This window comes from Acanthaster planci, linkage group LG20, assembly GCF_054643075.1.
Source record: "Acanthaster planci isolate LZ-2023a linkage group LG20, COTS_SCS, whole genome shotgun sequence".
Taxonomy (NCBI): domain Eukaryota; kingdom Metazoa; phylum Echinodermata; class Asteroidea; order Valvatida; family Acanthasteridae; genus Acanthaster; species Acanthaster planci.
This window is the reverse complement of record NC_141796.1, coordinates 9,017,046-9,034,234: the sequence shown is the minus strand read 5'-3', so window position 1 is coordinate 9,034,234 and position 17,189 is coordinate 9,017,046. Positions and strand designations below refer to the sequence as shown.

General features: G+C 42.0%; 1 protein-coding gene across 4 annotated transcripts in view; it reads left to right on the top strand.

The window, feature by feature from the left end:
• Positions 1-1,815: 1,815 nt before the first annotated feature.
• The window catches only part of LOC110975024 (oxysterol-binding protein-related protein 8-like), a 58,280-nt gene continuing 42,906 nt past the window's right edge, over positions 1,816-17,189 (top strand). Inside the window, exons 1-4 of one of the 4 annotated variants that reach the window (XM_087130339.1) lie at positions 1,816-2,057; positions 3,895-3,995; positions 12,256-12,340; positions 17,001-17,096. In XM_087130339.1, the coding sequence (XP_086986465.1) occupies positions 3,951-3,995; positions 12,256-12,340; positions 17,001-17,096 (226 nt within the window). In that variant the 5' untranslated portion in view covers positions 1,816-2,057; positions 3,895-3,950. Of the gene's footprint in view, positions 2,058-3,894; positions 3,996-12,255; positions 12,341-15,349; positions 16,275-17,000; positions 17,097-17,189 lie in introns of those variants that run through there. The other 3 variants (XM_022227097.2, XM_087130338.1, XM_022227095.2) reach the window with 3 other exon arrangements.

The following is a 17,189-nucleotide window of genomic DNA, read 5'->3' as shown; positions in this document are numbered from 1 at the left end:
AGATTTCTTTGTTTTTAGGGATGCGTTCCCTAAGCCCTAACCCTTCCCGCTTTCGCTACGCCGGGGCTGTGGACAGAGGAATGTGCCCATTACAGACTGCGGTCAAGAAGTGTGAGCAGACCATAGACAATGTACAGGAATACGACTTTGATGATCATTTTCTCTTAAGTTCTTTGTTTTCTTCAGAAAATCCCATTTAATCGTGTTTGCTATGGGTTTAGTAAAATTGATCTCAGAACACAGTGAACACGTCTAAGCTAAAATCAGAGTCGCAAGATAAAGACGAGTTTCGTGAACATGTATTAAACTTTACACAACCCAGATATTAAGCATATTCTCCTCAAATGAACCTGTGTGTAAGTAGCTCCGGTAGCACTGAGAAGATTTTTTTTATAAGATTTCTTTCACGGGTACTGGCCAAGTACGAATCGGAGTTTCAACAGTGAAACATTGACCGAGCTCTAGACAAAGAATTGGACTCAAATTTGCCTGGCAACAGCCACATTGTTTTCGTTGAAGAAGCAGCGCGTTTTGGAAGACAACCACAATGTCTCATCCAGCGTGCCACCTGCGCAGCCATGCGCTGGCGAACAGGTGATTGTGTGAATGAGTCTATCGCAGCTTGGATCACAGAAACATGTTATGTTAACCAGTACAGGGGAGTAGTGAAGACCAAAGACCGTATAGCGCCGCAAAGCGGCGCAAGACGGCGAACTTCGCCGTCTGCGGTGAATACACGTAAAACGTTGTAATCGCATGAGCGCCATTTGGGCAAACGATAAAAAAAATCCACTGGTAATTAATCTGGCTCAAGCATATTCAAAACAATGCGGTTGCAATACTTAAAGAAGAGATAGCAGTACCAAAGAGTAAAAAAGGAACGTATTTTGAGAGCACACGTAAATAAATTCCAGCATTCCCAGTGCGTCATGGGCAATTTGCACTGAACGCGCTGCCATCCATCCATCCACTGCTTGCCACCTGGTGTCACTGTTGCGCAGCACTTTTGCGCGCCGCCACATACTCTCGGTGACGTAAGCGTCTGCATCCCGCGCGGAAAGCGTCATCCGATGTGCAGCGTAAGGAACTGAAGCAGCGCGTCATTTTCGAACTTGGAACGCTGCATCCAGGGGGAATGAACGTGGATTTTTCTGCGTTCATTCCCAGAACTGAATCTGCTTGCCCTGAAGAAGGTACTCAGTTACCGAAAGATCGGCAATCACATAATTCTAGAGCACTGATTTTATATTATATTCTTGTTAATATTCTGATCACAGTGCCACGCAGCCCTTCCTTATTTCTATGATAGTATACTATAACTGGCGGGGGCTTTCAGCTCGTGTAATTCACAGTTAAAAATTAAACAATCTGAGATCTCTTATTCAGTGACTCGGATCGAGTTGAGGCCTTTCACTTACTTTCGGCAAAATAGGGGCGCGCATTTTAAACACCCCGCACGCATCATGGCTCTATAATTTGTTTCATTCTCTGGATTTCATTTAATCTCTTCATTTCTCCTATCGTCTCAACTTTTTGTAACCTTAGTTGGAAATTTTGCAGGATGGTTGAACTTGTTATTTTTTATCCAATCTCAAGCATGATAGAGAAAGGACACGGAAGAGATTGGAACTTGCGGTTTCGCGGTACGATTATCCCATTGAGTCACAATTGAAAAATGCATCAGCCGTCGGATTACTCTGGCTTATTCTAAGAATTAGGGGGTGTAGATAGTGCGTGTACTTTTAGAATCATTTATTTCTAATTTAAAGAACTCTTGCAAAACTATTGCTGAATGTATTAGCAAAATAGTACTGAAAGATCAGAAGTATTACAGTCTTTGTATTAGAAAGAAAACACTGATCTTTTAACGATTGCACATTGAAGAATATACCAACCCCCCTCTTATACGCAACATTATGCGATAACCCCTACAGAATTGGTTTGACCGGTAACATAGCCAGGTGTAAGGCGGGGATATGGATGACACAAGCTGAAGCTCTAACCTGACAAGAAGCTGTCGAATTTAAAATTTCTCATCGGCAAATCAAACTCTAAAGGTAAGTGGGGCCTTCTGAAAGTTCTCACAGACGTTAAACTTGTCCTGTTATCATATTGAAAACTGATCGAAATCCCCTCAAACATAACTTGGTACCACGCCTACTGCTGCCAGGGCCAGTGGCGGTGTTCCGTTGCATGCTCTAGTCGACTGCAGTCTCATTCTGGTGATTATGTCATTTTGAAGCTGGCGTTGACCAGTTTCCGGACATCGTAGTGTGTATGGACATATGGACAGTGTAGTTAGCCTATGCTATTTTTTTCGAGATGTTTTTCTCTCCAAAATGTGGCCTTTTCCTCTCTGTCATCCTCTAAGGTGAAGGACATTGCATTGATTTTTTTCTCTAAATTTCTGTGAACACTGACAATTTGACATACGGGCCTAGCTCCATGACATGACCGAGACTAGTCTGAGTTGGCTGACCGGCATGTCTGGCCAGTCGCCATGTTCGCTCGTTGTCCAGCGTCCAAACTCGGAAGGAGGGGGGAGCTGATGGCCCATGCACAGATTTTAGTGAAGGAAATATGTCCCACAGGGTCACAGCTAACGAAGTGCAAAGCATTGTGGATAAATTTCTGCCAGGCGCACTAGCTCGCCCAATGCCTTACACAAGTAATGATCGATTTCTTTCTCGTGGGGTTACAGCAGTCAAAGGGCTGCATGGTCATGTACATGTACTGTATTTAATATTTGTTGTGTTATTTGTCTGTTTGTCAAGTGTCAGTGTGTTGTTGTCTTTGTGGAAGTTTGTTTATTTGTAACTGGGGACCCCCACTCAACAAGCACTGCTTCTCGGGGGCCCCGGCCTATCCACATCACTTTGCAAAACTGTAGAGTAATAATTAATTATGTGGAAAACAAAGTGAACTGAACTGAACAAGTGTTCAACAGCAAGTGGCGGTTATCAATTCAATATTTCTCATTTTTCATTGCTGAAAATATTCTCACTCCGTGTACACTTTTTCGTTTGTCCAAAGTTAATCAAGATAACCAAGAATTTGAAAAATATCCCCCAAAGACATGACCAGTGATACTCAGAAGATAAATTACCACTCTGTGATTGCTTTTATCATATAGCCGGCACTTTGCCTATGCCAAAACATTGCAATTGGCAAACCAAAAAATTTAAATAATGCTTTGGTAACAGGAAAGTAATAACCTCATGCCCAAGGGTCTTACACAATGTAGCCAGTTTTTCCTTCCCACAATGCCTTTCTACCACTGCAAAATCACCCATGCAGGATTTGCGATGAGGCTTATTGAACGGGTCCTTTCTGTGGCCTGAGAAAGTATAGGTACAGATGGTATATATGCAACTCGCTCCGAGCTTGCAGGAGGAAACATGTTTATTGAGCAGCTGCGACACCCTTACACATGTTACATGTACTGCTTGGGTGTGGACATTTTTGTGCGCATTTTTGCAGGAAGAACTGAGTATGTGCTACCAATTTCTGTTTGAATGTACGGTCTTCACATGTATGCCGGATGCATTAAAAAACTTTGTGCCAAGTTGTCTCCCCATTGCCGATGAGGGCGCTCTTCAATTGAGGACAGATCATACACGTTACCAAGTACTACTCAACCTGTTTGGTGTTCTCTGTTTGTGTTGTCAATCAACTCAATTTCTTAACTCATAGGGCCTTCTTTACTCAAGGTATTCACACTTGACTAAAACAAAGAACGAAAAAAGGTTCCCAATCATTATTTCATTCGCACGGTGAACAAATATTCAATTTTGAGGTCCTTATGCTTTCAAGGAAAATTGATCAACATGTAAAGCTTGTGCAGTGCACGTGCATGAAACTGTGTTTTTTTATTGTCTGGAATTTGAATGACAGCTTTATCCTGGTCGGTGGATTTGTCTTCAAGGCTGAAGTGCACTATTACCCTGAGTATGGACAGCATGGATGAACACGACCGAGAGGTAGCTGACATTGTGGTGAGTAAAAACTTGCATGGTCCATAACCCCGACTTTCTTTCCAACCCCCCCTCAGCATTTCTCCCAGGAACTTAAGAAGCTACTGTACCTAATCTCCTCCGTTGTGTAAACTCCCAAAGGCCTATTCTCGGTACTTGTGGCAAGAGTCAACCTTCCTCAATTGCGGAAACTCCCCGCAAACATCCCGATGGACTTTAAAAAATTAAAGAAAGTTAGGGCTAAGGGTCGCTTCCCCCCAAATGACTGACTTAAAACCTCCTGTTATGCCTAAAAGTTTGTTTTCAATTGCAAAACCTCAATAGTTGTTCAACCTGAGTAGCATTTATGCAAGTTTAGAAAGTACCACATGACTGTTAACGGAGGATGCTAGATTGTTGAGGTACGGTATACCATACATGTACATGTTGGGTAGGACATCTTGTTCAGCTTGGTAGGATTAATTTGTGTGTGTGTAGACATCTGGAGTTTATCTGACAGGGAGGCTACCGGTACACTCTCATCAGCATGAAAAACTGAACATACTCCCAGTCCCCGTGGTTGGGTTACCAGCCAATTTGTAGTATGGTGTGCATTGCCTCAGACTGGTTCTAACTTCTCTGCTGGTCTGTGCTCCACCTGTAAACTTCCCCAGCTGCCCAGTGGGCTTGCCTGACACAGTTGCATGAAAATTGGGCGTATGTGTACTCCCCCTACCTGGGTTGGCCTAGTCTTGGTTCCAAGACCTTCCAGTTGTTACTGTTAGAGGGCGCTGTCACCACATGAATCGTTATCGCAGTGGTAACGATTTGTGAGATGATAACGCCCTGTACATATGTACATGTGCATACATGTATATACGTGTACTGTATGTACAGTACCGGTACGTGTGATGGTTTGCGGTTTCATGGAACAACTGGAAGGTCCTGGAACCGAGACTAGGGTTGGCCTTGGCCTTCACTGCATAGAGGGGACAATTTCTTTTGTGAGGAAGTTGAAACCAAGTTATGTGTACTCGGAACAAAAATTTGTCCCTTAACCCTAACACTCCTCAATCCTTCACCTGTTGGAGGACTGAGGAGTGTTAGGGTTAAACAGTTATGGTCTCAACACCGTCTACATTTACAGGTGCAGATCCAAGGGGGTGAGGTTGGGGTTGGGGGTCGAAACCCCTCCTCCTGCTCTTAAAAAAGTTTAAAAAAATAAACATTTTGAAAATAATTAAAACAACCTAAGTACCGGTAAGTCCACCAAATCCATCGTAAACACTGTGTGTCATGTAATGTTTTATCATTTCCGCTGCAAAAAAATGACGCATCAAAAGCAAAATCTCTGGCCTGACCCCCCCCTGAAAATTCCTGGATCTGCCCCTGATTTACGTAAATGTACTGGTAGCCCGGTATATTTCAGCATATATGGGTACGTGTTCTCTGTACAATTATGGATCAAAGACAGTTGAATCTGGTTTAAATAAGGACACTTGTTAACACAACATTCTGCAAATAACAAGGAAATGTTTGGGTCCAGGTCCCAATCCTTTGTTTCCTTATTGTTTTACCGGTAATTCCTATTAGTACAAGGTTCCTGTTATAACAAGGTACAAGTAATCTACATGTACAAGTACAAAGATTACGAATGAGGTTTGATGTATAAGTGCTCTTTGTCCCCCTTGGGTCATTCAGATTAACACGGGCTCACATTCACGGCAAACGTTAACCAGAACATGTTCATGTACATTACCAGTACAGTGTAAATATCATGTACATGTACACATGCACCTGTATGTCGTTAGACAATCTAATCAAATGGCTTATACATGTACACAAAGCAAGCACTTGGACTTAGACTAGACTACTTACCACTCAGAGCGATAGCAGCCGACAGATCGTTTGGAGTGTGAGAACAGATGTTTTCCTTCCAGCTCACAAGAGAGGGAGCTTTTCCATGTAACTGAGCAAGGGTTGCCCTCGGGGCGACAGACCACGTCCATGTGCTCACTGGTATTTGTGCGCGTCCGGTAAATTCACAAGTCTGTAGCATACCCGAGGGCCGAGCGCACAATGCAGGTTGCATTTAAGTGGTCGGCCACGCCTGTCTCTTCCCGGCCACTGAGGGAGGTGTTCATGCTCCAAGGTAATTACAGAATACATGTACAACGTAGATGTTTGCCTCGTACACTCGCATGCCGGTGTGTACCGGTGCATGTACATGTGCACTGATGTTCCCAAACAAGCGTGGACGTTAAACAAAAGAATTAATGACCGTCCACGATTCCCGATACGTCCACGATTGCCAATCGTGGACAAAACATATTAGAGGCCTTCCAAAAAGTCAGAGTATGGACAAGAGAGGACAATAAGAATGTCTATGATTGCCCAAAAAATACGTTTAGCTGTATATAAATACAGTATATGTATGTGTGAGTGTACAGTCATTGTCGTGGCGTTTCCAAAAATGCTGACTAAAAGACATGCATGAACATGTGCCATACAGGTACATGTAAGGGCATCATTCCTATGTCAATGCAAAGTATGTAACAATTTTTGGAACTGTTGTACCGGTAGCAGTCAGCAAAATGCATTTGTTTTCCAAAAGTGCTTGGAGGAGGACTTGAGGATGATCAGGGTTTAAGAATGTATGAAAATTTGATATCTGTTATACGAAAGAATAGCATTTGTACAGGTAATTTATTCAGTGTACGTGTCCAGTGAAAACCTGATACATGTACATGGTGCACTGTACATGTACATGTTTATTTCATTTCCCATCCCAAAAACATGTAATAAAAGTCCCAAAATGTAGCCTCAGCCCTGAGAAAGGCCATCAAAGCAAGAAAGACTGCATATTTTGGCTTTCCCCCCCCCAAAAAAAAATTAGGTGTTGTATCCGCCCTTGTGTAAAGCAAGTATTGGTACATGTACATGTATGTGCGTGCATCCAAAACTGCATGCCGTGAAAAATGAAAATGAGGCCAAAAAAATCCCATTAGAAGCAGAAAAATCAACCAGTACCCAAAAAGCAAAAGGTATACCGGTATGCAAGTATATTGTGTACATGGATGTGCCAGTTTTTGTATCATAAACAAGTAATTGCACACAGGTGCATGTGCAGGTACCGTAGCATACATGCTACGGTACCTGCACATGTACATGTAGACTGTTTCCACATACGCTTCATACAGCATACTGCACATTATACAGCCTTCCTACGCATTCACAGCGATTGTCATGATTGTCTGCGTTGTACCGTGTGTGTGCAGCAGTAGACGGGCCAGCCACATGCAGCGTGGGGAGCTGATTTCATAATAAACCGGCGCATATTGCCAAGCTGCCGTTGCCGGCCTTAATTTGATTCCCAGATACATGTATATAAATAAACCGCCCCGCTCAGAATATCAGATATGAAGGCTGAATATATCTTCGATTCTGCTTTTGCTTGGACTTGTCAAAAGACGTACATGTACTTTTGTACAGAGCTTTGGAGCCGTGTATAGTGCATGTGTGGTACAATGCACAGGTGTACTGATGCAGGTGGTTGTTACAAATCTATGTAATAGTACCGGTACATATACCGGTTTAGTACATGTACTTCATTTTCAGGGCTGACTCAATTTAAATAATTCACTATTCGAATATTCAGCCTTCAATTTGATCAAATAGCTGACTATTCGGTCGTACCGATCGCAGATTGTTGATGAACAATACAAAATCAGTTGCAATATCACGGACAATTGTACATTTTAATCACTGCACCGGTAGCTTCTTACGTTTGTATCCCCAGCCACGATTTAGCAAATTTAAGAGACAAACACCACTTCTTGCCCAGTTGAAATTTTTGATTCCTTTTAAAAAATTTTTGATGAATGATTCACTTTTCGAATTGTAAGATTTCTATTGGTTTTCATTTGAATGTGCTTGAAACGAGCCTCCATAGTGCAATTTTTTTGCATTTGAAATAAAAGAATATCCTCCCCTCCTTTTCAGGAATTTTGCATCGGAATATTCAAATTTGGAAAATAATATTCGAATATTCAATAATTGATTTAATATTCACACAGTGGGATGTTTGGCACAGCCCGAACCATTTTGCACACTATGTGAGCATTAAAGAATTATGAAAAGCAGTGCCTGATTTCATGGCTGTGCTAGACACGAAATTCTCAGCTTAAGATCGCCAATCCATGTGTACAGTGCTACTGGTAGTATGGAAATTGTTGCCCTAACCGACTAGTAAGCTCGCGTCACATTCACAGTCGTGGGGTTTATACTGAATGCATTATCCAGATTGTTCTGCTATCCCAAGAAATGCACTCGCTGCCCCGGCAGAGTGGTTTCTAACAGCAAAAGTGGTAGATAATTAATCTGTCAGTCATTTGAACTCTTTTCAAGGCTTCCAATGACGTATTTACCGGTAGATTACTTTTCTTTGTTTTTAAATGCGTTTATGTACCGTAAAAGGCATTTTTAAAAATGAGTAGAGTGCTGTTTACCAGCTTGCCAGGGAAATATCACAGATGCATGCCATTACGGCTTCACCTCCAGTTAATGGAATTTTTTTTCCCAATCTGCCCGGTCGGTGATTAATTTTCATAGAGAAAACTAATTAAGTGGATCTACATGTCGGACACATGAGTAATGGGCTCCTTGGGTTTTAATCATCCCTTTTTTTCGCTGCATACGGTCATCCTTGCCGTAGGAGGGTCCAACTTTGTTGTAATATAGACAAAGGAGATCTGTTCTGTGTTGACCGAGTCACATGATGAAAAAGTCAATTCTATTGAAATGCAAATATTCTGGTCGGTTAGAGAATTTGTATGCAGGTGGTGGTACCCCGGTACAGGAAAGAATTCATCAAATCAAACATTTAATTAATGTTTGGATATTAATATGACTTATCGGACTTTCATGATATATTCTCACTTTTCTTGAACATTTACGGTACGACCTCTGCAAAAATTAAACTACATGTACACTGAACGTGGGCTTGAGGAGTCCCATCAATTTTCCAGTTCCAGCAGAAATCAGGAAGACGCTCTTGTTGAAAGTGAGGCTCACTTTTCAGTTGGGGATCCTGAGTGTTAAACCAACAGCAAAGAACAAAAGTTCATTACAAATGGATGCCAGTTTATGTTTAGAATGATTTGAAATTTGTTGTACATGTAAATCGTAAATGCTTTAAGCCAAAATTTAAAAAAAAAGCAATCAGGCTTCAATAGTCTGTCACCGCCCTACCATACATGTAGTTGACAGATTACATTGAAAATGGTACATGTAGATTCAAGGAACTAGATCAAAAATGGTTCCCTGTGAGTAGATGTGTAAGGTGTGTTTTCATAATGGAACCATAGAGACAGTTGTCTGCTACAGAAATACAATGTTAAAATACTAGTACTTCAGTGCATGTTTAAATAATGATTCTGTTTGTAATGCAGACAAGTGAATTATGTTTGGCTGCTTAGGTGCCTACTCAGACTTACGTGCGTACAATGTACCGTTACCACTAGTAATGTTTGAGAAAGCCACTGCATGCTGTTGGTGCCAAGCGTTCATGAATCAAACACGGCCATTTGGTCCATTCCTCAATAAAACATGATGAGCCAGTAACGCAGGCCATTAATACCAGCTAGATGGAGAACTCTGCCCGTCTACCCATGTTCATGAATAATGAAGACCCGTTCATAAATTTTGCTCTTAAACGCCAGCATTAGCTGGAACTAATTGAAGTTGACAGGACATTGAAACGTTTCTGTTAGAGATTATCCATTGCAGGTTGGAGGAAGGAGTTATAAACTACCGTACCGTAATGTCATAATTGGTCGTTTCATAAGTACATGTTCCGGTACGTACAATTTTTGTGGAAGTCAACCATTCTCCTCACATACTGGTAGGATTAGGCTCTTGTTTAATTGTATGCAGCGCAGTTGAAATTTTAAATTACATGTACATGTACAGTTTGTTAACGACTTGACGCCGGATGACAATGAAATGCACGTAATTTTCCTGACTTAATCCACAGAGGTTGTATACACTCGTTTAAAATTTGTTTTTTGCTTTTCCTTGGTTAATGTATTAACGCGTCATGCTTGATGGGTCAAAGCACGATCGCAAGGTTGAAGAATTTGCAGGTAAAAAACTTTCCCCAGCAGCTTTTTTGGGGGTAAGAAAAATCCGACGCTAACCGGTTAAGTCACGTATTTAAAGATGCACTGTGCATTTGATTGGCAATTTCAGTCACAGATTGGAGGATCATTTGTGTCAATGCACAGATGCGTCCGTTGTGTTTGTTCATACCCTATGCTTACCCGTACAGGGTTGTGGGTATCGGCTAAATCCATGTGAGCTCTGATTGGCCACATAAACAACTCGGTATTAACACCTGTGCCATGTACATGTACATGCGCTCACATGTTCTCTGACCGTTAGGGTACCAGTCGTGCCAGTAAGTACATGTACACGTGTACGTGTACATGTAACCAGTGAATGTCTTGCCCTTCCTCCTTTGCAGCAGGTGTGAAAGGAATCGACCATCTTCAGCACCTTACATGTTCCAATGTGGTAGAGTGCACATATAACTTACATGTACTGTGAGCAGATCTGCATCACTATGGAGAAATACTCCTCCTGGATCAAGAAAATCATGCCCATTAACCCTAACCCTTGTCAATCCTCCAACATCCTTTTGGAGGATTTTGGAGGATGGAGGGTGGATGACAAAAGTGCATGGCTGATTGTGAAGGATGCCACGAGTGAAGGTCGTGGGTCAGACCTTGTGTCATTCTTGCTCAGTCGGGCATAAATTCAGCCCGATCATTCTTTTGAATCAACACCGCTCACTGCTCAAGAGTGCCATTCGCACTGCCTCAACATGATGACAGGGAATTGCCGGAGGATTCTGGATGCTTGCGGAGGGTCCCTAGCAAAAAGGGCCTGAGGGTTAGTGTTAATGTTTGTGATATGTACAACGAAAAGGGAAAGCATTGGGAAAACTTCATAACTGAGTTCCGGTTACATTTTGTATGCATTTGGCCTCGCTTGCTAATCAGTTCTTGTCCTTTTTTTGTTCTTGATATCGCCTCTGTTTGGTTACCCACCTGATGTCGTCCACCTGCTGTTGACTTGCATGGCATGGCTTCCCCTCTCTACTAAAAAATGGTTTTGCCATCGCTCTGGTATTGTATACGTACATTTGCCCATTGGAATCACCTAAAATGTGTGCTGTGATTTACTCTAACTCACGCATGACTCACTTTGCAATGTGCTTTTTTATATTTGCATTTCATTTTTGCTGATTTTTGTCTTAAAATTGATGAAAACTGCTGCTGCCTTTCTCTAAAAATGTGGAAATTTCGATTCTGTACCAACACTCTGCTTTTTTCCCCAAATGTTTAAGGGTAATTTTCCTTTTCCAACATGGTTGTACAAACTAATGTTTTCTGTCACAAACTCTGAATTGGTGTGTCGTTCTCCACGCGTTTAACCATTGATTTATTAACTCCCTATTCCGTCAACATTTGACTTCTTTGACTTCTCTCCAACTCGCTGGATTTTGGTTTCTTCCTGCCCCACTTTTTTTTAACCTTGCAATGTCAACAACTGTACCAAAACGTCTGTGTGAAAAACGGAACCCTTACATTCCTTGCCGGTGTTATCTTCAATCTTTGGTCTATGGGGAAATAATTCTCTGATAATATACACCTGTCTACACTTGTTGCTGCTCGACTTATCCTCTCAAAAAATCGGAAACAAAACAACATACACTGGACGGTGTACTGGTGCATGCCTCCTCAAACTTCACCATTTTCACTGCCTTTTCAATAATCTTCTCTGCTAATATTTCAATCTTGTTATCAATGAATGTGGGTAATACTTGAATGGTCTGCTCGTTGTACCCTTCTCTCCGGTTGATCGATTGGTCCTATTGTGATCGCTAACGGCCCACCACTTCAATGCTTGATGATAACACACACGCTATCTAAATGTCAATACTGACTGACATTGTCTGACATGATGGCTCTTAATAAAATGCTGGACGCTTTTTGTAATTTTCATTGTTAAAATGATCTTCCTCGTTTTAATATTCTGCCGGATCGGCTTGCAATCCATCGGTATGTCTGCTTTCTGTGACATAAATCTCAATTTAATATCTTTGTTGGTCCCTTGTCACCACCTTGGCTTTGCTTTTTGTTGCTGTGTGCGTGAACATTGCCACGGTTGACTGGAACTGTTCTTGTCTTTGCTAAACCTTTGACCGACTTGCTGTGCTCGTTAACATTTGAGACTCTAGATTGCTCGCTACATGCAACTTGTGCAGGCTTTAGGAGTGGAAAGAACTGCCGAATGGCTGTCACACGGCCATATATTGAGCCAAGGTAAACAAGAAAGAGAGCAAGGAAAAACCAAAACAACAAACAAACATTCTGTACATTATAATGTGCAAATAATGTACATGCATAAGACTCCCCTTAAAATACACGTAGTTTGTCTCTGGTCGGACTGATGCTCCGGAATTGATGCGGTGATGCAGCTTTTTTTTTTGGTTTGTTTTTTTCCCCTCCTCCAGGGTTGGATCGTTCAGACAATTGCAGACACACGTTGTCGAGTCATGGGACTAGACCAGCTTTATTTTGATTATAAGCTGACAATGAACAACTCTGTATCCATGGTCTGCTATCATTGTTCAACATCGATCTTGTCGAGATCTATCGCCCTGAGTAAAAGATCGAGCTGCCCACAAAAATGTTGTGACAGTGTGGCAATAGAGGGTGCTGTTGCAGCTGACGTCGAGAAAAAAATTGACGCGCATGCTTGAAATCGACGCGCGGGCTGATCAGAGAAGAAAGACTTTTGGGGGGCCTAATGACAAAGATTTTGTTTTTCAAGCTGTGCGGTATTACAAATAAGAGAAAGGTTGAGATCAAAACAACAGGTAAAAGCCATCTTAACAAATACCAGTACCTACATGCACCGGTGTAATTGGAACCCATCCATCAAGGCCTAAAATACCTGGCATATATACCCAGCAAGAAATGAGACCGAGGGGTACCCCCCCAACATGTCCAATCCCTATACACATTCCAGACTATTGTTACTTAACACATCCCCCCCAAGATGTCTGAAAGGAATTCCCCAGATTCCTGCGAGACAATGACCAACACAAAGCAGGGGGGTTCTCTCCGTCTCATACCTTGCTGCATATGATCCGGCACTGAACAATTTGTTGTTCTTTTGGAATGAAAATTGTGATTAGGTTGCAGCATATGGTGGATTAGACTGTCCCTAATAGCGCACAAAGGAATGGGCGCTGGGCCTTCTTAAAGCAAATTTCTCACAGAAAGTGGAAAATAGATAATTTGTCTGTTTTTGCATCAGAACGCTTCAAACAAAACGAAAAAAGAAATACACATAGGAGCAACACCTAAAGAACAAAGATGAAAATTTAATCAACCGTCCTATGAAAAAAATTGTTCATATGCAAATTCAGCATCAGAGTCAACTGTTTGTCCATGGTATAATTATACAGTTAATTTCTGTAAGTGTCCACTGCCGATTTTACAAATCTTCAGGAGCATCAAGTGCAAATTGAAAATGTATGGTTCAATCGAAGACTACAGATTTACAATGTAGGATGTACAGGTGCATGTATTCATGTTATGTACCCGTATAAATGTACCCAACTACCAGTCTACCAATATTTATACAAGGAAATTAAGCTACATGTATAAAGTACTTGAGTGTGTAGCATGTAGAGCGGAAACCACTTCTGTTGCTTGCATTGTACATGTAAGATACCGGTGAACATTGTAGAGGTACCGGGCATACCGGTATGTACATATACGTCACCAGAGAAAGAGAAAGTTCTTTGTTCTTCTTCAGGGGCCAAGTTCATTAGAGCTGCTTATGCACAAGATTTGCTTAAGCAGGAAAAGACCTTGCTAAATAAACAATGGTTACCAGCGCAAACTCTATGTGATTGTCATGCTAACAATAGACGGGTAAATACCATTCCAAAACAATATACATGTACATCACAAGAAGTTTTGGCAGGTAACCTGATTTGTCAAGCAAGATTTTTCACGCCTAAACAAATTTTTCAATTAAGCAGCGCAATGAAATTGATTGGCCCCAGGTCATACTTTTACATAATGTATTGTAAATATCATTTTTTGCTGACCTTGGAATTGCCATACATGAAACAGTAGTAGGCAGTTGCTCATGACAAAGTGCTACTGGTTTTGTTAAAGAGCCCCCTCTTGTGTTGGTTTTAGACCAGTCTGAGATCTACATAGTATAAGTCCCAAGTGCTTTATTTGTTCTGTGTTTCTACTTGAGTTTCTCCGTTGGTTTTTAAAAGATTTTAAAGTGCCCACAAAAGTCATCAGCAAATCAGAAAAAATTGCAAAGGATTTCTGGTCCATTCAGGGGTCAAAATTTTGGGTAGAATTGACTCCCAACTTCCTCAAAAAAAGATACAAAACAAAAGGAGAGAACCCTCTTTTTAAAAGTTTGAAGGGAAGTGTAGTAGCCAAACACTAGAGAAAAAGCTTTAAGAGTTCATTGTTCTTTCAAATGGGATTAAGTGTCTCTCTGGAAATTGCAGTTTTCACAGCTGAGACAACTTGCTTTGTGATGAGCTAAATACTTTGCAAAAGAGCAGGCGCGGCAGTAGTGGTGGAAGGTGGTTCTCGGTGGTCCGATTCTCTGTGTCCAACGAAGTCATGTTGGATCCACAATGCACCCGTCCTCGGAATTTTGGGAGTGTTGTCTTGAATTCGCTCTCAGGGAAGTGGAGTCAGTTCCTTAGAAGAAGTGGAGTTGTGATTTCTTGTTCCAATCTGAGAATCAATTCTGTTCAAATTCTGAGGCAGTCTTGCCCAAGTTGTACTTGCAAGTTAACGTTTGTGCAGGTGAGATCTTCAAGGAAATTGTTTGATGAGAAGTACACATGCACCTTTCGGCGAGCACTTTGAAGATCTTACAGTATTTGAAGTCAAGTCTTGCGTATTGCATGGAGCAGACTTTCTGGGGATACATGGGGTGGAAGGTCAAGATTGTATTCCAGTCCATGTAAAGCCTGTCAGTTTTCAGAGATATCAAAGTTCATTGTCAAGCATGTGTGGCTGTTGATCATCCAACCTGGCACTTGTTTCCTCAACAGTGAACAGGCACACATCAATTCGGTTTTGTTTGGCGGACAGGCTAGTCCAAAGTACACCTAAACTTGACTTTGAGTAGGCCACCTGTTGTTCTGTGTAATCAAATTAACTCGCCTGTTCAGAAATTTTTGAAACCCAATTTGCGGCTATTTGCAAACGGGGCTAATATTTAACCCCACTCGTCCCCTGACATTACTGATAACGTTGATGTATTGCGATAATCCAATCCTCCAGCACATTAAATGAAACTCTGTTAACCTTCTCTTCACAAGTGCGCACAGTTGCGGAGAGTTTTGTGGCATTTGTTGTTCATCGCTTGTGTACAGTTTGGAGACCAACATTTGGATAAAATACTGAATAATGCTGACTTACTGGCATCCAGCTGTCTGTGCTTGAAAGCCTTAATGCACTACCCTGGGATTTCTCGTCGAGTGGAATGTCTTCTGTAGTTTGCAAAGTAAAGTTGATCATTCTTTGAAGTTTGCAAACTTTTTACGTTGTCCGCTGTTGTAACTTCCAAGGCCATGCTGATGTTTGGAACATTGCCAGTTTTACACCGTGTTACAGGAAAGGCTTTTAAAATCTGTTAGCGAGTAATACCTCTCTGTTGTTTCCAAGTCTGCTTCATCTTCTGATCGGATGCCTTACCGTACGTGTATGTTTGAAGGTTGAAATCTGGCCAAAGACGGACCAGTCTGTTTGCAGTGTGGAGAAGGGTTTACACCTGTGACTGATAACATTGGGATGGAACACCAGATGCACCCGTCGTCACACTGAACGACCCGGTTTGAACAGACAGAAACTCTTCAGTTCAGTGTCCACTTTCTCGACGTACCGTACATTTTCAATCTGCAAGTCGGAGCCAATACCCCCGTCATGGCCGCCGAAGACCCCCATGACCTGCCCCAAAAGCTGCAGTCCTTCTCCCCCTCTTGGGGGCGGAGACTGCGAAGCGCCTCTTCCCCGGCCTCCCCTGAGGGTGCGACTGCCCGCTCCTCGTTCGCCGAGGCCGTCTGGCCCGCCGACGTCAAGCCCAAGAGCCTCCTGCCGATCAACAGGTCGCCGGTCTTGACCAGGAAGAAACGTAGCATCTCCTCGCCCCCTGTGCCAGTGGACCCGGATCAGACGAGTGTGTCCCTGAACGCAAAATGTCAGTGCATTTAATGACAAATTGTGTTCCTCAGAAAAATACTCAAGGGAGGGAAAGCAATTCCATCCATTTATAACAAAAATGAGAACTTTTGTACTTTATTAATCTTAGAATTAGCGCAATTCAGTTTTTAGGTGTAAAACATTTTGTCGTACATGTACATTCCTTTGAGAGAAATACGCTGTCTAGCCGTGTAGCAACTGTCTAAATGTAATGTAACGTACATGTACATGTTATGTACATGTTATGTACTTGTCCATGTACATGTCCATGTACAGTACACATTATGCACCTGTCCACATATCTTACTTCGCATACAGTACAAGCACAGAACATGTAGACAGTAAATAGTACACAGTTCAGTGCATCATCAAGCACACACGCCTCAAACATTAGCTTTTTTTGGAACTTGACAGTCAGTTCCTGCGTGAATCTATACAAGTGCTGTGTATGTATGTCAGTTTATCATCAACAGTTCTTCAACGTCTACATATTTTTCCTCAGACAAATATAAATCAGCTGGAAGGCTCCTAAGTGAAAACTGAAGCCATTCACAGAGTTAAAAAAGGGATGCCTGTTTATATTTCCGTTTGACCTAGGAATCCTCTCTCATTAGCTCCCAAGTCTGGGAAGCCTGTCAGAGCAAATAAAAGAGAAGTCTGAGGTTTTATTTGGAGCTATCTGTTTCACCAGGGATAGTCTTCACTTGTTTTTCCCTTTCTGCAGCAATGAATTTGGCACCCATCCAAGAATCGACTGACAAAGAGGCCACCGAGATGCAGTACAGCAACGACTCGTCCCCAAACTACAGCCCCGTCCCAGGTCTGTACCAGTTTCTCTAGTTTGACACTAACCATCCTACACGTAGCTTCTCCGAAACTCTCCTGCATCAGTGCCAGCGAGAATAACTCCTAC